Source organism: Corvus cornix, chromosome 2 (genome assembly GCF_000738735.6).
Source record: "Corvus cornix cornix isolate S_Up_H32 chromosome 2, ASM73873v5, whole genome shotgun sequence".
In the NCBI taxonomy this organism is placed as follows: domain Eukaryota; kingdom Metazoa; phylum Chordata; class Aves; order Passeriformes; family Corvidae; genus Corvus; species Corvus cornix.
Window position 1 is genome coordinate 52,395,430 of NC_046333.1, and position 26,857 is coordinate 52,422,286.

At 35.9% G+C, this 26,857-nt stretch overlaps 1 protein-coding gene across 3 annotated transcripts in view; it reads right to left on the reverse strand.

The window, feature by feature from the left end:
• PHF14 (PHD finger protein 14) overlaps positions 1-26,857 on the reverse strand; it is a 164,521-nt gene that overhangs the window by 19,196 nt on the left and 118,468 nt on the right. Inside the window, exons 18-19 of one of the 3 annotated variants that reach the window (XM_039548155.1) lie at positions 14,575-14,688; positions 12,853-12,935 (exon numbers count right to left, since the gene is read on the reverse strand). The exons of 1 other annotated variant lie outside the window; for it this stretch is intronic. In XM_039548155.1, the coding sequence (XP_039404089.1) occupies positions 12,864-12,935; positions 14,575-14,688 (186 nt within the window). In that variant the 3' untranslated portion in view covers positions 12,853-12,863. The remainder of the gene's footprint in view (positions 1-12,852; positions 12,936-14,574; positions 14,689-26,857) is intronic. One more of the 3 variants, XM_039548154.1, reaches the window with a different exon arrangement.

Genomic DNA, 26,857 nt, shown 5'->3' on the forward strand with positions numbered 1-26,857 from the left:
CATCCTTCAACAGATTAGAGAAGTATGGGACATGACACTTTAAAGCACTACAAATCCAATGGTTTTAAAACAGTAGTAAAGGGACAGCTGCGAATTCTGCAAGACAGATGCGAATTCTGCAAAACAGATTCTACAACTTTCCTCTTCTGTTATTATTTCCTTACAAACAGTACCAACACTTCCCTGCATTTTCTTGTTAGAGAAGCTGGAAGCAGAGCTGAAAAGGTGTTGAGATACCATAGTATTTATATGAACTGTAGTATTTGTGTATAAAATGCTTCATTACAAGTGTATTTTGGATTATAATTACAGTCTTATTAACCCAATTACTTTGCTATGTATATATTAAAACATAATTATATACTGTGATATGTACCTCTCCACTATTATATTTACTGCTAAGACTGATTTTAACTAAATTAAGAGTTCATTCAGATACACTCAGTATACATGTATATTGTATTTTTTTCCCAGACTACATTACTATTGTACAAAACAGTAAAGTGCTAGATATATCTTAAGTTTTCTGTAAGAATAAAATGGGTACCTTTAAATTGACACTAAACATGTGCCATAGTTTTCTAATGTCTTCTAAACAAAATATTTGCAGGATTAGTAGGAAGTTTACTGCAAGCTTGTTTTAACTTTGACTTGACCTTCACTTTTTTTTTTAAAAAAACAAGGTTTTTGTATTCATACATATAATCCCTTTGAAGATGGGGTTAAACTTGTCCGAAGCACTTTAATAAAATACTGAAAACCTCCTTTAATTTATGGCATATATATTTTCAAGAAGGAAAATGCTGATATTATCTTGGTTATAAGCTCGCTGCTGAAATGATTTAGATATTCTTTTCCTTTCACACAGTATCTGTATAAAGCTTTTCTTTGCATGCAATGAATTATAGTTGACACTTCAAACCTATTCTATCAGTATCTTCTAGTTCAGAAAAATGAGAAAACATAAATATTTATTCTATGTATACAGAAAAGACACAGGACTCTGATAAAAACGATCCATTATGGAGTGATGAATAATTGTTACATGTGTCACACTTAGAACAGTAAAGGGCAAAAAAATTTGCCACTTTTTAATATGAGGATTTGAGGTTATTGTGCAAATAAAAATGCAGTCATTTTATCATAGTGAGCTGATAAGTGTTCGGCCCAGTGATTTTTGATGCCATTCACTTCATGACTCTATGGATGATGAAGCTGCTTGATACAGATCCTTGGTCTGATTTGACATAGCCTATTAATGACGTGCTTTAACAGTGGAAAAGTATTTATGCAAACAACCTTCCATTTTCCTGGTTGATATGCGCAATACCTCTCTAGCTTAAGTTTACCAATTAATAAAACTAGGAATTCACTTGTTCCATTCTGTGATCTGCTCATTGTCTTTAATCTTGTTTCTACTACTAACTTAAGTTTCTACATTATGTAGAGAAGTAGAGGCTATTATAACCTGCTTAATAATAAACACCATAGGACAAGAATGTGAAATTTCCAAATATTTAAAACAATATTATCAGCCTTCTCATAAGTCTTTCCTTTAAAAAAAAAAAAGATTTCTCCTATTAAGTGTAAACTCTAGCCAAAACACAGTAAAAAGAACTAATACAATGTTATTTATTCTTTTTCTTTTAATCCACAATGTCTGGTTTTATACTAGAAATGAAAGCTCTTTGAGGTAATTATCTTCCTTTTTTTTTTTTTTTTTTTTTTGATTCAGTGATTTTAACCATATAGCCCTGACTGCAACACTGAAATGCATTCATGATACAAATTATGGAGCTAAAAACAAATACCCAAAATTCCAAGTTTTTGGGGTAAGATTGACACAAGAAAAGCATACTATTTAATTGCACAGAATTATTTGCTAATTTTTGTTATGGGAGCTTCACAGACTAATGTAGAGACCCTGTACTTACTAAATTCAGTACATATTGATTCAAATGAAAATAAAGTAGTATTAATCCAGTAAATAAAAAATAAGAAAGTTCTAAAGTTATAGTACTCTGGAAAATTGGCTAAGACATTTTCTTAAAGGGCTATGTTTGTATTAAACAGTGAACTAGAAATCACAACTCATAGATGCTTACTTAGCTGAAAAAAAATTCCAACCTGGAACCACAGCATATCCACAATACTGCATCTGAGAAGTTTTAATTTTTGGCACAATTTCTTGGCTTCATCACTACACATGGGCATTGGCAGCTTGTGACAGAAAGAAATAAGGAGCTACAATGGACAGGAGCAAATATTTCTCTAGTCCAGTTTCTTGCCACGTAAAATGGCCACAGGCAGACACCCAGAGAAGACTGCAAGATGAAAGCAAGAACAAATCAAATTTACCCATATTAGTTTCCCAAATTAAATATTATTAAATACAATTACTTTAGAGATAAAGAAATTCCACCTGAAACACTTAGTATCATATGAAGAATTTAGAAAACACAGGCTTTAGAAATAGTATTTTCAAGAACACTCCAAGCTCTTCCACCTTTTGATCTTAGATAAAATAATTGAAATAAATGTTGATTTCAAATTTTCTTTGAGTTTTCAGTGCCTCTGCATGAGATCTTGAGGCAAGGATGGAGGGATCAAATGTATTTCACTCCACGGCATAAGAAAGACCTTGCAGAGTCATGCTTGTGGTGAAGAAGGAAGTTTCCTCCACTTCATCTTTCCTTACAGGAGCAGGGATTAGATTTATGTCTTTGGTAAGGTTTTAATGTGCTTCCCCTTTTTGAATAACTTGGTGCCTCTGCAGACACTAAAAGCTTTCTCAAGTAACACCATAACTTCAAAATTGGGTTATTTTTACTCTGCTGCTTATCAGGCTACAATATGAAAAATGGTGACTTTAGGATTATCTACACACTGAATAAAACCATCATTTTTGCCTCAATCCCCATTTCAGATATCACCCTTGAAACTACAAAGAGACTGTTGAAACAAGCAACATTTTGCAGAAACAAACATCTAAAATTTTGCACAGCATGCACACATGCACACAAATTATATTCTGTGGGTGAATCCATTTTTAAATGCTGACTTACTGAGATTTTTTTCCCAGAGCTAAATATATAAAAAAAGACTCTCAAAAAATGAGAATAAAAATAAGTATCTAAAATGCATTAAAAAATCTCTGCTCCCTTCCTCAGATTCTCTTTCTTCATGCACTTAGTAACTTGTCTTCCATTTTGAGTATTTTACCTCCCAGATTTAGAGATTTTTTAGAACAAATATGCCTTTATTTGACTAATTTTTTACACTTTTGTAATGGGTATTTTCTAAAGGGCTGTCTTTATCCTTCTGAACTCTGGACATCTATTTTTGTAATACCCATGTGACCCTATGTGACCAACGCTGGATTAACTGAGTTTACCTATAGCAAGTGCCTATAAGTAGTAGACAAAAAGTCTACTGAAAATTTGGGGGAAACAGTAGTCAAGTACAATCAAAGGATTGGAAAACATACAGGGAATGATTCTATTGTCAGTTGTACAGATTTAAGGCAAGTTTCTCCACTGGCAGCTTGTTTTCGAATTTAGATTGTAAGTCTCCTCAATATTAGAAGCTACTACTTGAATTTTTTTCTGCTTTCAGATAGAATTCTCAGGTTAGAATCCTAGATTTGAACTCAGAATCATGGAATTATGGAACCCTTTAAGTGGAAAAAATCTCTAAGATCACCAAGCCCAACCATTACCCTACCAATGCCAAATTCACCAGTAAACCATGTCCCTAAGTGCAAGACCTTCAAGTCTTCCAAATATCTCCAGAGAGATAGAAACTCGATTGTTTCCCTGAGGAGCCTGCTGCAATGTTGGATAACCCTTTCCTTCAATATTTTTTCCTAATATCCTATCTAAACTTCCCCTGGCACAACTTGAGGCCACTTCTGGTCCTGTCACTTGTTACCTCGGCGAAGAGACCGACCCCCACCTCAGTGCAGCCTCCTTTCAGGCAGTTGTAGAGAGTGTTAAAGTCCCCCTCAGCTTCCTTTTCCCCAGGCTAAAGATCGCCAACTCTTTCAGCTGCTCCTGACAAGACTTGTGCTCCAGACCCTTGCAATGCCATTGCCTTCTCTGGACTCACTCCAGCACCTCAGTGTATTTCTTGTAATGGAAAGCCCAAAACTGGACACATGATTCAAGGTGTGGCCTCACCAGTGTCAAGTACAGGGGGATAGTCACTGCCCTGGTCCTGCTGGCCACAGTAACGCAGCTACAATTCAGGATGTCACTGGCCTTTTGGCCACCTGGGCACTCTGTTGGCTCATGTTCAGCTGCTGTCACCAGTACCCTGAGACTTTTTAGCTGGGCAGCTTTCCAGCCTCTCTGCACCCAGCCTGTACCGTTGCATTGCGTTGTGACCAAGAGCAGGACACACATGGTTCCCTGCACCTCGATGAATCCAAATGAACACTGGTAGTTTTCCAACAAGCAAGGTGTGGATATGCCTCTGTCCACTAATAGTCTGAAAAGATTTCTCCTGATAAAGATCAAAAAAAAACTTCACAAGGATGAAAGCAGATGCACACCACTATGTGTGAATTCCAATGCTTGTGGTCCTTGATACCAAATAGGAGTCTAAATTTTGTGTAACTAATCACCTTAAAAGCAAAAATTGATCCTAATTTGCAGAAAGAAGCAGGTTTTTCATTAATTACAACATTAGCTCTTAATTTTAGTCAATCTCCTGAACAACCCAAATATGACAAGCCTACTTTTGTGGGGTAAACTGAGAATATGGCTGTAAAATAGGAAAAAAGTGCTCCTTTTGAATGGACAAACATGGAAGAACTGGCTAATACATTAAATCCAGAAACACTAGCGAGTGTTTTGAAGATTATTTTCATTTATTTTTTCTAGAGCACGCAAATGACAATGCAATCTCAGTGTCAGCCCTGGATCATTTAACTTCATGCTGACACTGAAGAGGGAAGTCAAGGTCCACAGCTATGCATGTCCTTCACCCCCATGGATCTCACTCCATGGTCTGCCAGAGTAGCCCACTGACCCAGCTCAGTTATCTGCTAGTCCAACACAGACTGCCCTTTCAGCAGCAGTGTGGGCTTGGTCTGGCAGCCAATGAATTGCAGAGCATCTCCAGAGCCCATCTCAGCCATCCTCCTAGGTCAAAGCCTCCTCCAGGTGCCCTGGGAAGTCCTCTGCAAGTATCTTCCTTGGTAAACACTGGCAGAATCTGTGGAGTTTTAGGCCAATAGTTTTAGCCAGCTAAGTCATGCAGTAGGCATATCTCCACCTCTACTGTGCATATGCAGAACTACAGAATAATACAAAGCAGTCATTATGAGAGGACACAGAAGTATCTTAATTGATAGGAGGTGCATGCTAATTCCCTGTGATGATTCCAACCAATTTAAACAAGAATCTTACCAGAGCAGATTCACCTACACCCTAGGACTGGATAATGGAAAACCAGCTTTCCACAGACACCGCTCCTCATTGCAGCCTAAGTCGCTCTGAATGTAACTATATTTTCAGGAACACTCCCTGTTTCTAAATAAAACAAAGACCATAGCTACAGCACAGAATATGTCGTTCTGGGTATTCCAGGTCATCTAGAGATTTTGAGAGACTAGGATAGCTACATAGCCACACTTAAAAATTAATTATAGGAAAACTGTTCACTTAAGAAGGATTCAGCAGGTCAATGAGGGCTATTAAAGATAATAGTGTGTGTTAACCTACTTGATAGTCTTTAGAAAATACATGCTTGAAGTTAATATAAATTTAGTTTTAAAATACTGTTAATTCAGGTAGATTAATGTATATATGACTATCATAAAAATACACACTAATAGTAAAAAGAGCTATTCTAACAAATAACAAATCACTTATCCTACTGCACTGAAATATTTAGGCAATATGAACTCTTCTAAATATGTCTAAATATTCTGTTTAACAGAATTACAGAGAAATGTAAAGTAACAATGCTTTGGCAAAGCAGCATTGGGACACTATTGGGATTGCACTGCAGTTTAGAGATAACCCTGAAGCAACTGGGTAGGGGAAATCTATATAACCTATGTTATTAATGACTACTGACTGACCTCTGCTTATCTTCACTACCTTAAGGATGACATTGGAATCTTTAACTCTGTTCGAGCCTCATTACCTCAAATCTAGCCTGTAATAACTTAAAAGGGTTCTGACGATATTTTCAACCTGTCATATTAAAATAGGAAATTTCTGATACTATGTATCATCTACAAAAAGGATCATTGCTTTGTTCATGTAGTGCAGTGTGAGCCCTAATATTTACACTGCATGCAATGACCAGAGAATGTATTAGCTTAATTTTTCACTTAAATATTACAGGTAAGAGAGAAGACAACAAATCCCTCAGGAAAGAAACAAAAAATAGAACATTAAGAGTGTGCACATAATATATTGAAGAAAGAAGCTCCATTTACTTTCCTCCAGGAAAGAACTTCCATTGTGTACCACACGTGCCACACAGGAAATGACAATAGCAGCTTATATGGCATTGCACCATGCCACATCATGGATATCTCCAAGGAGCACAGTCAAAGCTGACCACATAGTGCACTGAAGTGTACTTCAGGTACACTGAAGCTCACTGACACCAGTACAACCATCAAAATCCTCAGCAGGTGGAAACATCTCTAAACTTGAGCTCCTTGCTATTTTCCAGCCTAAAGCTTGCTTAATTCTAATTTTCTGATCAAATTTCCACTCTCTTCCTCTATCAAAAAAAAAAATTATGATTTAAAGCATGTCATTGAAGCTGAAAACAAAGCTGTTCCTTCCTCTTAGAATATAACAAGCTGTTTAATGCTCCATAACATTTTAAAGGGGGACAAATATAACAACATGCTCATTTCAAATTGAATTTACAAAAATTAATTTTTTTTTGTAGGCAAGGTGTTAAAGAAAAACAACATGTCTTATAAAATATACAGTAGCTGTAATTTAACTGCTTCTTCCTATCCTATCCATTTAAAAAATTGTTTCCGTTTTTTTTCTAAATAAAAAAGTATCAAGTATCATTTAAGGAAAGACTTTTTTCTCTTTGGAGGAACACAATTCCAACTTATCTGTCTTCAGAATATGAATACCAATTTGTACACAAGTCATCCTAAATGCCACTGCCTTCCTGCTTTCAATGCTGCTATTTTTCCAGAGAATATATCCACAGATCAATGACCCTTTCATGTGATCTGGAAATGCCAAAGAATAATACCTCAGGGAAAATACTGTTTTCACTTGAGTTAAAATATTAATTTTTACAACAGAAAGCAAGCAGAAATCCTAAAATCTTCGAGAATGCCATCCAGAAAATGTATAGACCTGGCAAATAATAAAAAAAGAAGTAATAGAGAACTAATAATTGTTCACAGGAAATAATTCTGAACCAAAGCCATAGTAATATTAATGAATCTCACAGATTAATAAACTGCTCATTTGGCAGCATTCACTGTAGCACATTTTTGCATGTTTGGCCATTTTTTTCTTACTGTTTATTAATTGCAGCTATTTGGAATTGATGATCTCCAGGGTACTTATCATTGCTTATCAAGACTGATGAATGCATCCCAGATGTTGGAGTCATGTGGAGGGTCTATCCATGCACAGGATCTGTGCTGAAATCCTGAATGTTTTCCTGCAGTGAACTTGCAGGCTCTCCTGACAACGGAAATGCAGCTGACAGAGTAAATTCCAGGAGTGCCTCTCCTTTCCCCTCTATCACTGCATGAGAAAGATTCTTATGCTGATGTGTGAGTATGCACACATGATGGGATAGTGCTTGCTGCCCTGTGGGGTCTTCCAATCTTTTCCTCTACCCAAAAGGAGAGTGTGATAACAGATTATAACACTTAATGAACTTTGATGGTGTGCTTTTCTCTGTAGTCCATGTGTAGACAGGATTTCTGAATTCAATCATTTGGGTACTGGGGGAAAAAACAACAGTTATTTTCTCAATTTTTAGCATGCTTTTAAAATTTCTTTTAGAAATATGGATGAATGTCAGGCAATAAAGGAGAAAACTGCAGAGATTTTAATTGTCTCTGCTTTGGCTATTACACAGTAGATATTTTCGTCATCTATATATAAAGTATCTTTGTGAAATCCTTTAAAATATGATTTCAAACCAATGAATGCCACTTTCTATTTGCCTTTAATTTCCTCTCAATAGTAAGTTCATCAGAGTGTAACAATTAACTAACTTAATTAAGCTAACTTAATTATGTTCTTTCATAGGTCAATATGTAGAGCTACTCAGATTAATAGCAGAGCTTGTAAAGTTAATCTTCTTGTATAATGCAAATGATGCCCAGTCATGTATTAAATACCTTCCTGAATAACAGATGATATAGGACTAAATGTACTTTAAAGAAGGGCAGAGACTGTGAAAAGGTTAAATAAAGAAAAATGTCTTGGATTTGTGGAAATTTTGAACAGATCTAATTCATTTTTTAAATTAATAATGTTCTTCTAAGAGGGACCCTCATTTCATAAGGCCATTTACAGCTTAAATATACATAAATAAATTTTGACTTCAAAAGCAGAACTGCATGACAGCATTTTCCAGCCATCTTGCACCCTTTTTATTTAGTTATTAAGAAGATTACATAAAACAGTCATGTGAAGAGATTAGAGGGAAAATATGAATTTCTAACTCCAGACCATTTACATGCTTAACTGTATTTCCCAGTTTATTTTACAGAGGAACCACTTCAGTAGTCAAAGGTATTATGTTCCTTTTCTCAGTTCATTATAAATTCACTTTTAACACAGTTAGAGTCTAAGGCTCTTTAGGCATGTGGCTTACCACTTCTGTTCTGGAATATTAATGGGAACTGCAGTAATAATAATAATAATTACTTGTAGAAGCATGAAAAGTAAAATCAGACAAATCTCTCGTGTGCCAAATAATCTGAATAGGTGACCCAACTCCGTTATTTAGATAAATGAGTCTGATGGCTGGAAGACACACTCTGACAAGAAGAGTTGGATTATGGGCCAAATCACCCATAAGTAATTCTGAAAGGAACCAAATATCAGTCTTTTCTACATCGAATCTGACTTAGGTCCAGAAAATACTCGAAATGCATTCCAATTCCAGATCTGTAACATGCTGCAACTCTTCCACTGTCACTGAGAGAAAACAAAGTGGAGGAGTGCAACAAACACTATGCAATAAACACCTTAGAGAATTTTTATTGTAAAGGAGTGTGAAGGAAAAGACTCTGGAAGTATGAAAACCACCACTGCTCAGAAGTTTTAAAACCAGAAAAAAGTACTAACAAATGCACTAGGGAGATCCAGCCTATGTCTTCCAGGATATGGATGACACAGATGATTCTATATGTTTTCTTCTCTTTGTTAAAGTATGTAATTTAGTGTTTGTGGTGGTTTTTTGTGGTGTTTTGTCTGTTTGCAGATCTCAGTATAGCAGCAGGTTCAGAGTACAAATCAACCTGTGTTCCAAAATCACAATCCAGTATCACTACTGGAAATACTACTGGAAATGAAGGGGAATTATCTACCTACGATAAAAAATAACTAGTAAGTTACCACTTATGATTTTTCATCAGAAAACAGACTTCTAGGTCCATACAGCATGAACATTTACAGTTACTTTTCTGAGTGGGAAAGTTCCTCAGAAATTAAACAAAAAAAATTAGTGTTCAAGACTAAATATGAGTCCAACTCACCCTATGTCAGTAACTGTGTATTTTTTTAATTAGCAATGGGTCAGAAAGAATGCATTTATAGCAACAACTGTCTGACACAAATATTCCATTAAAGGCATTCAAGCCAGCAGCTACACAGAATAGAAGGAATATATTGTTATGCCTATGAAGTTTAGAAAAGAATGCACAGGCTTTTCACAAGTGCAAGCATAAAAGCTGTGCATTTATACATACAGATAGATACACAAATATATATTTTATCTAATATATTCTTGTGTTCTTTAAGAGTGAGAATCATCTGTCAACTTCTTAATGGTGTTTATTCTTCACGATGATTATTCTCTGAAATGAATTATGTCAGTGATGGAAATTCACTTATTTCATAGTCTAATAATAGCAGATGGAAAAAAATATCACATGAACATTATTACAAACTTTCCTATGAAATTACTTTCAATTCAATCACTTCAGAACATGCTACATCATACCTTGTTTAAAAAGCAAAAACCTCAGTGTAATAAAATAGCATAAGAATGGATTGGATTCACTGCTGATGAAGTTTATAGGTTTGGGTTTTAAAAAAAAGAACTCCTTTTGTACTAACTTGAAATGCTAAAGGGACTTGTTGGGAGATCAAGGAAGGAGGATAAATCAATAAACAAAAGACAATATAAGCTGCCAATCGTATTAATAGAAATTAAGCAACGTTTCCTTCACTTGTATAGGAAATAATGCAGTTAAAACTGAATTCTATAATCTTTTTACGATGCTTGTACCATACTTACAACTAATGGCAGATGACTGAAGTGTGGGACACATCTTTTTCTATCAAACAAATCACTATCCCTTAGCTGCACATTACTTATGGAAAAACATCTGTGCTCTATCCAGATAAACTGCAAGCTGCAACTGGATGTCTTATAGTTCAGAAACAGGTTAGGGGGTATCTATCTTAATCCTTCTTTAGCTGAGAAACACAACGCTTTGCACAGCTTTTATAGTTTAAATACAGCACCCAAAAAGCACCACAGACACATGCTATTCAGGTTCATATGCTACCAACACATCACTCACATTTTACCCTGAAGTACTTTCTTTTGTAGGGAAAAGTAAGGGTTTGCTGGTTGTTGAATTCATTTTTCTATCCAAGAGAAAGGATAGCATAGCTTTTCCTCTGTGTCTGTACTGTTCTGGCAATGCAGACACTAAGAAAGAACAGCTCTGTTAGCCTCTAGGCTTACACTATTAAAACATGATTAATTAATATGCCACAGGATTGGCAAAGGAAATTAATACACATAACTCATGTACTTCTATTTTACTTCTAATTAAGCAAGAGAATATGCCTCTTATGAGACTCCCATTTAAGGGAGCTGTCAGAACCAGTATTTTCTTAGACAACAAACCACTGACATCATCCTTCCCCATGGATTAAAGTGCTGCATATGAGAAATGGTATCAAGATAAATCCCACCCATGTTGCTCTTTAGAAACATGAAAAAGGGAAAGTAAAACTACTTTAACAACAAATCTTCATTTTCTTCAGCATCTCTGTATATCCCTCAAAAACCTACTTAAACATATGTACCAAATAGGCTGCAACTGCCAGATGCACAGTGAAGCTGACCAGAGAAAACAGAAGTAAGGGTCATAAAAGCAGATTCACCAGCCTTTCAACTTTATTGAACAACTGCAGTGTTATTCAAGCAAGTGTATCTGTACATTTAAAACATTTTGGAAGCTCTGCATCTTAAATAATCATGACATCCAGAGACTTTCCTTTCATCCATTCATGGTAAAGAATGTGTAGTATCAGAGAAAAAAGGGCATACTAATAGTGATGTAGTTCTGAATTTTGAAAGGCTTGTGGGAACAAAAATCCTATCTCAAGCATTATTATGGGAGAAAAACTGCCAAAACGATATAAACTTGGAAGGTCTAACGAAACTACACTGAATTTAGGATGACACACATCTATCCCCTTCCAAATGCATGAATTCTGCTCTCAATGCCACTTTTCAATTCCAATTCTTAAAAAACCCCATGAAATATATACAACATTAACTTATCAATCACAGAGAAAACATCCTTATTTTAGGATGGACACAAATTAGAATTATTCAAGCATTCAAATCTATACAACTTAAATTTTATGAAGGCTTGCACAGCTTTTGGAAACTGACAATAAAGTATCTTTCTAACTCTAAAGTTAGTTCAGTTACTTTATAACCCAAAATGTTTCTGCATCTGAAATACACCGATGAATACATATACTTTCCTGAACCACTAACAGGTGATTCAGGACACCAGTGAAATTCACAAAAAGTTCACAGTTGTGATCTAAACAATCAATATGCTAATTATTTCTGCAGTGGCTTTTGTCCTATGCCCCATAGCTGGACGCTGTCCTGATGCTACACAGAGTTAAATCTAATTTTAGAGCATCAAAAGAGACTGGGAACAAGGGCAGCAGTAAGAGGAGTGGATACCATCCTGCCCTCCTGTAGAGTAGAACTCAACATTCGACCATCATTTCTATTAGGAGGAATGACTAGACAAGCAAAACAAAGCCTCATTTGGGAGATCAAATTACATCCCACAAATACCATCCTACTGATGACATGAGTAATGGAATGTTAGATTCAGACTGTCCTACCTAAGAGGAACACAAATTGTAAGCAGGAAAACATGTGCTTTATTAAAATTAATGTGGCAGCTTGTGGGATTTTCCACGCTTTCTTCCACTAGAAGCTGTGTGTCCTCACATTTGCAAGCCCAAGACTCTTTTTGAGCACCACTTTCCACAACCTTCTCAATTTTTCTCCACCTTCCTGAAACCCTTTGCTGTTAGCCACCTCGCCTTCTTTAATCTTTCCTCATATTCTCTTTTCCATGGCTGTATTTGAGCTTTTCTTTAACAACTCTCACCAATACTGATAGTTTGAATTCAGATGAGACATAAATTACACAAATAATGCACCAGTCAGTAGTCAATTCCAAATATTAACTCATTAAGCAGATACTGAAAGATATAAGAGAAGACTTCAAACAAAATTAAAAAAAAAAAAAGGCATTAGTTGAAGCCAAGCTCTGCAAACACTTCTTGGACCTGTTTTTTAGGGTGTAATTCACAAATGTTTATCATGCTGACTTACCCATGAGTAACTTAGATGGGTTGTTTCGTAGTGGGTTCTGAATTTGGAAATTCAGCATACTGGTGCTCTCCTCTCAAGGTTCCCTGCAAATCCAACCACAAAACTCTTTCTGACTCACCTCTCTCTCTTGTACAAACTGCAGTAAATATGATTGGAGAAAGTCTCATTCCCTTATATAACGCATGACCCCACATACAGTAAAACAGCCTCAACATAAACTATTACTGAACTATTTAATAAAATTTGAAAGGTGTATTTCCATCTTTTGATTCTCTGCAGTTTCCTCTCCCCCACAGCTGAGCAGCTTTTAAAAAGCAAAAACTGTATACCCATCCTTCTCTTAATCACCTTTTACTAACTAACCCCGTTTCATTCCTCTTTCTGCAGCACTTTTCTTCTCTTTTTATTTTTAAACATTATCTGTGCTCTCAATTTTCATTTCTCCGGTGGAGTGAGGTAAATTGACAAATTGACAATTGAGAATTAAGAGGCAGATCCTATGTGTCTCCACGGACTAGAGGTCCCTTTGCTACTCAAGAATACATAAAAAAGCATTACTAAAAGCTCGTATTACTCCATCCTCAAGACTGCTTAGATGTGATAACCTGACTTTCTATCTTGGAATATGTAGTTGATAGCCCAAAATAAGTCAATCTACTTGGTCTTAATCCAGGAGACAATCTTCAGAATTCTCCTGGCCTTGTACTCTGGACCCTCCCTCTTCAGACAAAGTGACAAGACTATCAGAGAAATGAAGATGTTTATCTAAAGGCTGCACTAAAATAATAAATGACATTATATCTCCTATGACTAGCATTTCATGCTGTCCTTTGGTGTGAAGATTACAGTCAAAAGAAATCTCAGGAAAAAAGCAGGAAAGACTAGTCTTTATATTACCTGGTACTTGACATATTTTTAATAGTAATAATATCAACTAAACTGTTTGAATAGGCCAAAATTAAGTGTTAAGGCTACTATAAAGGAAAGACTTACTTCTCACAGGAAGGGTTAATTTAAGGATAATAATGGTTCTATGGAAAGATAATTGCTACCATGAAATGAATTTATGATCCTGAATTCTACAACCTCTCCTCCAGCTATAGTGTACTGTGACAAGGATGCATAGCAGGGACAGAAAACATCTTAATTCATTGGCTATCCTATGGAACTACCTTACAAGCACCTTTGATTAACACAACAGGAAGTATGAACTTATGATCATACCACATCACTTTTTCGAAACCAAGAGAACAAAGAAAGGCCCAGTATCAGGGAGAGTCTTTCCCTTGCACAAGCCAGAAGTTAGACATATTTAAATTTTGTGAAGGATGATAAAAGGTTTATATCTACCTATATACCTATGTACAGATTCTCTTTCAGACTCTTCAGTGTAATAACGTTTATTTAGCCGGAATCTAAAAGGGCTCCTGTTACTGTCACGGTGTAAAAGACAGGAACGAGAAAAAAAAAATCCTAATTACTGACAGTAAGAAACAGCATTTAAAAAGTAGTGTATGTTATGGAATATACTTGTAGGTACCATTAATAATAGTCCTGAGTTTTACCTTGGTCTTGCGTGCTGTTTATATGGGAGGATAAGATTGAGCTCTAGCTTTAAAAAGTCTCTGTTACTAGTAGTACAACACTAGGCATGAAAAACAGAGCCAAATGTGTATTCCCCAACAGTTAATCTTGGAAAAGAATAGACACAGAATGTCCTACCTCTTCTGGACGTTTCTGTGCCACCGATATCAGCTCTTCAGAGCTACTTCTTGAGGTAGAGGGTACCACGTTACCTGGGGCCTCTGAGACCACCTCATTTGACGGCTCGGAGTCCTGAGGGCAAGACACAAACAGACCCCTCAGCAGCATGTTGATGTGGCACGCCAAGAAAATGAGACTTTTCAGAGGTACTGTGCTTTAAGCACAGAGAGAGAAATAAAAAATACTCGAGGTCTGACACTACACTCTTTTTACCCTGGGCAACTTCTTCTGCCCGAGTCAAAAACATCTGTCACATATTTTCTCTTAAAATAATATTTTCTTCAAGAGAGCATTTTAAGACTTTTTAAATAGCTATGGCATTTCAGAATTGCGAAGTTCTGAATAAGCATGGTTTTTTGCCCATACCTACCCCTGCCCCTGAAGGAAGGGAATATTACATTTCATCTACTTATGGCAGATGGATGTTTCTGCAAAACAGCTGGAGCCATGCTAGAACAATCCCCAACAACTATATTTTACCAATCACTGCAAACCAATATAGCATACAACCTGGTAAAGTTAAAGAAGTTAGCAGAGTTTGCTATCTTTTAGTAAATTTAACATTACAGTAAAATATATAAAAATTCTTAAGTAATTTACATTCTATTTTCCAGATTGCCTTGATTTTGCCATGCAGCATGACTACATCATTCAGAATAAAACCCACTTTAATACCTTCACTGCTTCACATGGAGGTTTTGATAACTGCATAGATTGAGACATTTTAATGCAGAGAAAAAAATCCATTAGTTGGTACAATCTCTACTGTGCTTGTCATAATGCTCATTACAGAAGATATGTTAGATGTCCTTGCTTAGCACGCAGAATATGTGCTTTTGATATATCACTTTCTTTCTACATTCATTAATTGCAAGGAAATCAAGATTATACTCTCTGAAACTGCAAGCTGCAAAGCTCATTATTAAGTTTTCAAACATAACAACCTCTAAAAAGTAAATTAAAATTTTGTAATGATAATATTCAGCAATTGCAGTTTAGCCCAATGTATGGAAAGGGAAAGTGATCCCTGGTCCAACAACCATTACTGAATCACACAGAGAATCACAGGTAAGACCAGATACTGTAAAAGAATTAACACATGGAGGCAGTTCCCAGAGACTGTAAAGGGGAAAAAATACCTTCTGAGCTTAAATATGTCTAATAAAACTTTTTTACACCTTTCTTGTTGCATCACCTCTTTGTGACTTAGAAAAAGGATATTCTGGCCCATTGTGTGGCTTGCCACCTTAAATTTAAGGTGTGGTATGAGGAAGACATTTTAGGAAAAAAAAACAGCTTTCAGTAAAAAAATAGCTTTTATTGAAGACTAAAGAATACCATCAATTAAAATGTTAACAGTGAAGTCCAACTGCCATTGCACTGAACTGTTTTATGGGCATATGCCCATGCTGGATCTATAGAACAAGAGGAAAAATGAGATATCTTGGAAGAATACCAGCCAAACACAGTGAGCTGCAAGGAGAAACATCCCTAGCATTCTGATAATAAAAGTCTGATTTTCCCCATGCTGTACATGCCATCAAAAGGAACTTTGAACCATGTTCGTCCTGACAGCTCACTAGTTTCCCTGGACTTGTACAAGCAAACACCTTCTCTCTCAAAGGCCACTTTTGTTTGGTCCTAGTGAACTGTGATGATAAGAATCTTTCTTCTTGTTGAGCCAATTAGCCATGAACTAACTCTTGAGTATAGAACAGTACTGTTTTCTCCTTGAGAAAGTTAAATCAATGCCATGCAATTTATCAGCTCAGTATGTTTCCAGAAGCTCTTCTGTGCTACTTACAAAAACAAAAGTAACAAACACATCTGCTGGAAGAAAATTATATACTTGTCTGAATCTGTTGGTTCAGTGATTTCTCTCTTTGAATTCTGCTTGTATTTTGTGCCTCAACAAGTTTTTGTTATGCTGTTATTACCTGTGGCCAGATAATACTGGTAACACTTTTCTGTTACTTGCTTTTTTAAAGTAATAGAAAGCGTTTTCCAAAAATTATCTGAGCAACTACAATCTGGTAAGTTTACATTCCTGTTACATTCCTTTGCGTCAACAGGTCCATGGATTCTTTTTCACATCAAATCTTAAACATCATCTTCGCCAGCAGCTTGGCCGTGCTTCTCGATAGTTCTCTTAAGAACCAGCTGGCTAATTTAACACTTCCATTTTTAGGGAGATGGATGGAAACCAAATTTACTTTATTATTCAGAAACCAATCCAAGAAAATATGCTTCCCTTTCCAATTGCACTGGTTTTATTATCTCTTTTCACATTGTTCAGTTGGTCAAAGCACAGAGCTAATAACACCAAGGTCATGGGTTCGATCCCAGTATGGGACGTGCACTTAAAGAGTAGGACTTGATGATCCTTGTGGGTCCCTTCCAATCCAGACTGTTCTCTGATCTAAATAAGTAACACAGGCAATCTTTGTTGTTCTGAACTAGTTTGGCAACATGTGAAATACCGCTTTCAGAAACAGACATATTCAGTAAGTGGAATAAGATCCTTTCATGGAAGGTACCACAATAAAAATGCTGCAAGGTGCAAATGAGAACTTTTACAGAGCTGCTTCTAGGTGTGTTATGAGTATGTGGCCAAGTCAGCAACAGTTCTGGTTAGAAATCCTGGTAGTTTTAGTTGTAGTCTGGCAAGTAAAACAACCTGAAAAAGTATGAGCATAATTTACACTTGTAAAGGAAAGGCAAAAAATATGTACCACTGACCTGAATCAGTATTTTTACCAAAGAGGTGTTAAAAGGAAAAATGTACTTTAAAAAAAATTAAAATTTATTGTCCTAAAGTCACTTTATTATTTTTTCAAGGTCCTGCATAATGAAAACAATGGCAATGGCATTATCATGGATCTGTAAGCCTCAGCTGTAGAAGTGATGGAAGTGGTGGTTTACGGACATATAATTTACACAGTAAGTGTTTTGGTACACGTCTTTTCTGGTGCTTAAGCCCTTCCCACTTCATTAAATTATTATTAAATTTTCTAAAATACACAGGAAAAATCACAAATCTGCATTTTCAAGTCAGACAAATCAACACATAGCTTTATAATGCATCACAGTATTTAGTTATATTAATTATTAAATTATGGGGGAAGGTCACTAAATGGTACTTCCAGCTTCCTTAAAATGTAGAAATACGTTGTGAAAATATAAGTGCCCTTTAAACAAATAAATCCAAATGCTCAGTAATATATTTTTGCAGATTTTGATCAAAGCTCCTCAGAACATGGTCCGTCTTGGACTTACAAAACCTTGAAGAGGAAACATGAAAGGTGTAGACATTCTGCTATGTTTATGCAAGAAAGACAGCCCTGCTTTTAACTATGGCTCTTGTCCTGTGACCTAAATGTTCATGCAGTTTAAGATACCAAAACTGCATAGGCTTGATCATTTTCTTTTCTGCAAAAAATAATATTTTAATTATATGTTGACACAAATACATAACAAATCAGATATTATAGTCCTGGGATGGAATCTTCTTACTAGATTTGTCAATATTCAGTTCTCTTCCTCCCATCATTCCAGTTGGTGTATTTGCTCTTTACATCTACCGTACAGGAGCACACATTGTGCTTTTAGTTTTGTCCTTTTCTGTGCAGAAGCAGCACTGACACAGTATGCTGAAAAATCAACAGTGCATACAGAACAGATGTGGATTTCATTTGCAAGCCACATGAAAGTGATAGATTTCAAAGGGAGATGTTTGTGTTTTATGCTATGCTTATGTTGTGGCTTAATTTAAGAATTTCACTATTCTCATATTTTGCTTTTCAAAAACCAGACCTTTAATCCAAGACTGAGAGACATATACAGATATGCATGGTATATGTAAATAGGATACAGATATGTTTATAGAGATGTGTAGTCACAGGCAAGGCACACTGTGAACATCACAGTAGCAAAATGCTGTATTTACCAGACCATGTTACTGTCAGCACAGATACTGACTCAACAAAATAGAAACCCGACATTGCTTCTTATTTTGAAGAAAATGGAGAACTGACATATATTTTTATTTTTTTAAAATATGCATAAAATATTTTCCTCGAAAGCACAAGAATTTCCATTTGAAACGCAATGATGGAAAAATAGTGTCTTAAAATGGTGTTCATACCAGCCTAACAGCCTTCTTCTATTGCCTCTTTAAAACAAAACTAAAAAAGGATTGAAACAAATCCTTTATAGATGATTTCAAGCTGACAGGTTTGAATATATTATGTTAACTCTGCATCATTTTTCACATATCATCCTTTACCTTGGTCCAGTTGAAAATTACACAAGTCATAAATTAGCTTTAAACAAGTTTTGAATCAGCCTGGAACTAGTTTTCAAATTAAAGAGCCGTCAGTATATTACATCGTACTGTCATTTTATTACCCCAATCAATTCTGTGTGGCCTGAGGTAGAAAGAAAATGGATGCTGTCTTCATTTGCAAAGGGTTTATCTCTCACACCAGGCTGCAAAAACATGACTGCAGTAATGAATTGGAAGCCAAAGTTACTAACAAAGACTTCTAACAGTAACAAAGTAGAAATATTTGTCCCCCTTTACACTTCCAAAAGTGGGGGGGGGGGGGGGGGGGGAAGGCCTTTCTGAAACATGAAGACAGCTTCTTACAGCTGAAGCACTATGGGATGAAATTAGCCCATTTTTATTGAAGTGCTGAAAGCGCTTGTAGCCTCACAGAGTGTCATTTCCAGTGCTGCACTGAAAAAGCCTTCCTGGGTCAGACACACAGTGCCTCTCCAGCCCAGACCACAGAACACCTCTCCAGCAGCTGAGCAACCACTCCTACTGTTCTTCTTCTCTCTTACACCCCAGGGGCATACTTTGAAAGTATTCGCAACATCTTAGTCAGAATTTCAGAAAATCTGCTGCAGACAAGATATCTGTAGCTCTCCACAGTTCACAGGTGGCCAAAGTAAATCCCCAGGGAGAAATGTAGAGTTTATCTCAATCTACTCACAAGTGAGATCAATCACTTTGCCATTCCTCAGATTTTACCCTGTGTTAGTTAATGAAGCAAGAATATGGGCTTTAGACTTTCAAGTCATGCTCCACAGTTGTAAAATTTCCCTCCCTCTTTTATTATGTCTTTGTCATTCTCTTCATGGGGATTTTATTCAACATCTGACAATCTCCTCTCTTCATCTGCCCTCTCCAAAGATAGGAAATTACAAATGCAACCTCTAACATCCATGTGCTAACCTCCTACGCTGCCACTCACAGAGGCAACACTGTTGTTATGTCCTTGCCTATTTTTTCTCTCTCTGGAGAAGGCGACGATGACTTCTATGTTTATGCATTGTTAACACAAAAAGGTCTCTTTCTCAGCTCACTCTGAAACTACTTCAGTTCAAGCAATAAACCTTAAGCTATCTCTAAAACCTCTGCCTTCTTTTAGAAACAGAAACAAAACTAAAACCTTTTATAATTCTCTGTTTTCCAAATATAGAAACTAAATTACATTTTTAGCCTCACACTAGTTTTGCTCTTTTCTTTCAAATACCTTGTGCAATATGAAGGAACTCATAAAGGTACAAGTTTCCAATAAATACCCACTTGTTCCAATTTATTATCCCCTTATCTTCCAATAAACTACAGCACTGATGAAGTATGCTTGCATCTTTGAAATCTACCCAGATTTCCACATGCAAAGGGGGAATTCCCACCTTTACTGTTGTTTTAGAATAAACATACTACTATTGTTAGTATTTTACTGGAAGTGTTTGATTAAAGTACAAAAGGAAATAGGGTCATCTATTTTCTCTGGACGCCTTCTTCAATGGAAAAAAAATCATTTACATATATTTAAAACTGGAAAGAGCACTTTCAAAACGCTTTTCATATCTATTCTTCTAACTTTATCACATGCAAATAGAAACAGCAAACAGAAGAACATTTTACTTCTTGAAGGTATTATCATTCACTGACCTCTGGAACCTGAATTAGTTTCCCCTTTCTAACTCACATATTTTCTACATTTCCATTACTCAGTGTACTAATCCTACCTCTCTTGGGACTCAATTCTCCACCTTCTCAATTAAAGTCTCCTGGATTATTGTATTTCCCTTTTACTTTCTCACCATTCACTATTTCCCAACATTCAATAGCTATTCTTTTAGCTACCCTTTCAATAGCTGCCTTTTCAGTCCCCAGAATTCTTTGAACTGTACTAAAAATCATCTCTTAAAATGCGGTAATTAATAAAACTACATTAGAATACAAAAAAGGGAATTAAACTTCAAGTTATAGCCACTGAACACACTAAACTGATCCTGTATGCATAAAATAAGGAATACAAGTTTTCTGTTACTGTCATGGATTAAAACTACTGATCACAGATATGGTACGGCTTAAACTATTGGCAAAAATTTCTGTATGAACATGTATATCATCACCAGGAATTTTTAGAATTTCTTCACTAAAGGGAAAAACCCAATATCCATCTTTTTTGCTTTGTGTGTGTTAAATGTCCTATGTCTCGCATAATTTGATAATTATCTGGTGCACCAGAGCAACAGATTTTATATGAATATCCTTTTGCAGGATATTAATATACTGGCAAGACGGCTGTACTATGCCATTATCAGTGCATGTAAGGGCAATTTTCTCCCTTTTTTTGTCCACACTGCTTCCTTCCTATATATTTTTCTGCTTTTTTTTTTTTTTTTTTTTTGTATTATGAATTAGGGTTCAGGCAGATACTGTAGCCTAAAAAGTTATTTTTATCCTAATTTTATTCTTTACAGAGTTTATAGAAGTTATTTTATTTAGTTCAAAAAGCCTCTTATGACAGTGCACACATAATTTATTACAGCTGGATCAGGATATTTCATTTCCCCTATGCCTGTTTGGTACAGCTCTGATCTCTCCAATCCTTTTTTCCACCACCCAAAAAAAAAAAACCAAACCAAAAACCCAAACCCAAACCTCAGGAGCTGCAAAACAAATTCTCAAGCACAGCACAAGCATCTACAGCCACAGTAAGTGTGGATTCCGACGTTGCCGCTGTTGTCTCTCACACAGGCGATGTGCAGTTCACGGACTATGGATCTATGTAATATTAATCTGGTACTCTGGGTACATCTTTATTGTGTAGCTGTATGCATGTTGCATAGCAATTACTGACTTCAACATATTTACAAAATTACATGGGCACCTTACACCCAACATTTAAAACAAGATTTTCTAAACAACAGATGTACAAAGTCATCTGGATTCACTCCTGAAGGGCAGGGCTGCAGCTACAATAGCTCCATTAGTAAGGCTACATTTGCAGTTGCCTCCTTCCTTAAGCAACGTTTTATTCCTTCAGAAATGATCAGGGGCAGATCACAGCATCCATTCATATAGTCTCTCTAGAAGAAAGTTTTAACCCGCTGTATTTCTTTTCAAGCCATGTTTAAAATGCTCCAAACTTTCCATGCCTTTGGATTACTGAGGCAGTGACAACTTGGGAGTAAGGTACACCAGCAAACTTACTTTCATCTCTTAGGGTCAAGCTGCACATTTGCACTATTTATGGTCAAAACAGTTTGCTTTAGTCCACTTCAGCAGCCTGGGAGAACACATACACAAAATTTGCTCACAATATTTAGCTAATTCTTAACTTGAATGAGAAGATTGAACACTTGAGAAGATCTCTGCTCCAAAAAGCAGCTGCTTTATTCTAACAAAAATAGAATGTAGCTCAGAAAAGACTTTCTTTCAACCACACAATCTTCAGATATTACGCATCAGCATGCAGAGTGTTGTCTGTCAGATGTTGGAACAAAGCTTTAAATTGTACCATCTAACTTAATTCTCAAGACAGGGTCAGCACATTCATAGGGTTGTGGGGGATTTTTTTCATCTTTGAGAAGTCCTTTAAGTAATATTTATTTAGCTCCTTACATCTTCATCAGCACTGATTCTTGCTTTTCAACTCCTTGAAGTCCAGATTTTCCCAACATAATGCAAAACAGGGTTATATTAAAATGTGTGATCACCAAAAGCATCAAAAAATCGTCAAAGGCTACTTCTTAAATCACTACTTGTTTTCATCTCTCCCCAGTTCCAGAATTTTCTTCCAATAACAAGATGAAATAGAAAAGGAAAGGGAATAGTATAGAAATTAATGGAAAAGAAACGGATTGTTCAGTACATCCTTTTTTGCAGTCTAAGTTTATTACACAAGTTTTATAGCTTTCTATAATATCCTTACATGTGACCCACCTGTTTTTTCAGATGTTTTCTGTAAGTGCTCTACCCTTCTCTGGGGGAAGGCTTTTAGTGTGTCCTCTAAATCCTCCTTTCCACTTTGCTGCAATCCTATTTCTTAATTCACCCCATTCTCCCAATAAGGGTTTCTGTGTACTCTCTGAGTGGAATTTTCTCATTCTTATGAATGTGTGTGTGCTTACACCTCTCCTTTTACACCAAGGGCGCTTCTTGCAGTCCCATTGTTTTTGCCATTGTGCTTTTCTCACTCCCATTCTTCCTGTCTCTCTCTCTTCTGAAAAACTACCATCATTTATTTTCAACTGATAAAGCAAAAAAGCAAAACATTAATTCAAAGCTAGAAAAATATTTTTTTAAAGAATGAATTATCTGTAGAAAAGCTTTCTATAAAAATGTTTCCTTCCTTCTAAGATCTCTCTGATATCTGAATGTGCCAAAAGTATCTTTTACATCCTTTGTAACAAACAAATGTCAGGAACACTATTTTGTGGCTGCCCTTGATTCATTCATTCACACTAGGCACTAGGATAACTTTTTTTTAAATTTCCATGTAACTTTATATTACTAAATAGAGATACATACTCTTATTAATTAAAGTAGCCAGCTTAAACACTAGGATATTTTATGCTGGCACACTGAGCTGCACTGACAATGGGATGTTTACTAAAAAGGGAATGAAGAGCCCAGTTGACACAGTTTAAGATGTGACATTAATCAGCCACCTTTTGCTGAGCTCATAGGAAATGAAAGGTTACAACTACTGCTGCAGCTTTAAAACATCCTCATAAAGGCCTGGAAATTCCCTTCTTCCCTAATTAAGAACACTGCAAATGGTACATGGAATGGTGAGGCTAAATTCACACAAAATGTCAACTTTACTGCCTTGTTCCAAGAAGCGTATTTATATTTTCCCTGTGGTGTTTTTTTTTCTTAAGATTATTTCTACCAGACGAAAATTCCTTTTTATGTTTCTCATCTGTACTAGAAAACATACAGCAAGTCCCTTACTCTTAAATATAGTTGCTTAACACTGCAGATCAGATGCTTTCAGTTAAAAGTATACAGTGCTTATACAAACAGACAAATGATAAAATTTAATACTCTAGCAATATAGATCTCTGTATTAATTCTTAGGCTTTTGATCTTGAGACTACTAATACAAGATTTCCACAAATTATCTTATCAAAATAGGAATGAAACAACTTTTTTAGTAGATGAAACTAAGACACAATATACTTTTGATACAGTAAAGGCAAGAGTCACTTCATACCAGGAAACTGAGGTGTGACAGGAACAGCTCTTTAGAGCAAAGCAGTTGGTGTTGAGGACCAGCCAGACGCAGAATACGTATTTCAAAGATGCAGCTAGTTTGGTCATGAACACAGCATGCCCATTAGCAGTCAAGAATACATCCTAGGTTTTAGTGCCCCTTGACAGAAACTCACTTTGCACACTCCTAAAAACACTCCATAATGTGAACCAAAGCATAGCCACTGGTGGCAACTGGGTGATTCATTTCAAAAATGCATTTCCGACCTTAACCAAAATGCTAAGGTAAATATACACTGAAACACCTCAGATTAAAATCCATTAAAATCAGCATACCAGAATGTAGAACCATTTAAGCTAGTAATAGGAATTTGCAAAATAACAGGGTATTTTAAATACCACCTTTATTCAGAGTTCAGCAGTGTTATCCTGGACCATCTCCTCCTGAGATTCACTGGAAGCTCTCTGGGTTTTAACAGCTGTCCCTACATTTTCCCTTTTTTTCCCAAATTAAAAACAAAAAAGAGAACATAAGAGAGACAAACATAATTTATGCCGTACTTTCAGACAATGGTTTGACTGCTGCCCTGAATTAACTGGTGAACACATTCCATATCATAATATCATAGGGAAGATCTCAGTTTGCTTCTCTCTTCCTCTTCTTAAGCGGGTTCAAAATAATGTTCCCAAGGGAATGCTTAAACCGTTTTACTATTCTTTAGCTGAAGCAGGTTGTTTTGCATGGAGGGATGAGTCAGTAAGAAAAAAGATTCATTCTGTATTAGCCAGGGTATCTATTGTCTTGTGACTATGTTACTATTTTTATGTAAAGGAGCTTTTCAGTCTCTCTTTATGATATAGCCAGAAATCACATGAACAACAACAGTAGGTCAATAGCTCATTAAGTAAGAGAATAAATAACAGATTAATAAATCACAGCTCCCAAATCTCAATCTTTTTGTATTTTCTTGTAATTACCTTTAAATGTAAGATTCTTGAAGTTATCATTACATGAAATCATACATTTAAAGACCTTCAATAAGTTCCTTACCACCAGCAAGTTACAAAACAAAGTATTTAGAACATAATTGTGTTCGGAAATCCCTCTGTCTTGTGCAATATATTTAGCCTAAACAAGCAGTGAAGATACTATGCAGTAGGAGAAAATGGTAGGGCAAATGCATATCCATATGATAGAAAATATGCTTGTAAATATTAGTATCTGTTATATATCCTTATTTATTGCATGAGACTGGTTACAGATTTAATATTCACTATGTCAATCACTGTATCAATCTGCTGACACTCTTCTACTTCCAAAAATAAATATGTGATGTGATTAACTCCCTTGAAGTACACTTGTGTGTACCTTCTGTAAATATTGAGTTATCTTGCTGTTTCCTTTTTGACACTTTTCTTTGGCTATTTATATCACATCTGAAAGGATACCATCTGCCCTTCAGTCTTCATAAGATTAGTAGCTAGAAAAAATCTTGATATCTACAGATTCCAAGGTTTTCCACATATAAAATCTTTTGGTAATGTTTGTCACAGCTGAAATATATTTAAGACTTTTCAAACACACACAAAGATGTTTCAAACCACTGAACCAGATAATAATTTTCAACTGTTACCAAAGCCACATTTACTAAAAAATCTGAGATAAACTTAATTGCTACCAGAATTTAACAATGCACCATACATTTTAAAGGTTTTGTGAATATCTTTTCAAAAGCCATCTTAAAATTCCATGTAATAGTTGTGCATTTTCTTGGTAGAACTGATTGTAATGCTCTTGCAGTTATATTCTCACACAAGCTGAGCCAATTTTAAGAGGATGGAACTTTTCTGCTACAGAATGCTAAAATCCAAGCGATGAGACACTCCTTTCCAGAGAAAGTGGCTGACACAGCACAAACTGGCAATGCCCAGCTGTCTTCTGCAAAATGTGATTAAATGTGGCTGGCACTAAGAGCATTTCTATCCCAGAATGGCAACTGAACCTCACTTCCACTATCTAACATGACGATGAAAAGCAAATCTTGACTGTACTAAAATTCATTACTTGCCCAGCACTTCATAAAATGGCACTTTTTTTGGTTTCCTCCTTCCCCCACCCCTTTCTCTCTCCTCATTCAATATGATTAGATTTTGCCCAGGCAGCATTAGCAATTTATACTGATGAGTAACACATTACTTAAAGTGACATATAGGGCTGCATTTCTTTGAAAGACTTGAAAATAAAATCAACCTTGAGAGTACACATGAGCACTTAATTGGGTAACTATGATAATGTGTTCAGATCTTATACAGAGACTAACAATTGAAGATCTAATTCTTCTTCTGTCATATAGAATATGCTTACAGGTGATGTGCTAAAATAATTTGCAGGGTAATAAAGCTGGACGAATGAGGAATTAAAATATATAATTCTTCTTTAATTACATACCTTCTAGTTCTATGTAAAACATAAGACAAGAAATATATTTCTAGGTAAAAAATTTATCTCAGAAATCTGGTAGCATCAGAACAGCACTTTGCAACATGAGGGTGGAACAGGATGTCACCAGTCTCCAGACACACCTTTGCACAACAGGAGTCCCTGCTTATGTCACTACAAAGCATACACCTTGCAATTTTCTGTTGACTACTTATTTCTCTATGAATATTGAAATCAAAAAAAGATTATGCAGAATGGAAAAGTGGGGGTTTTTTTAA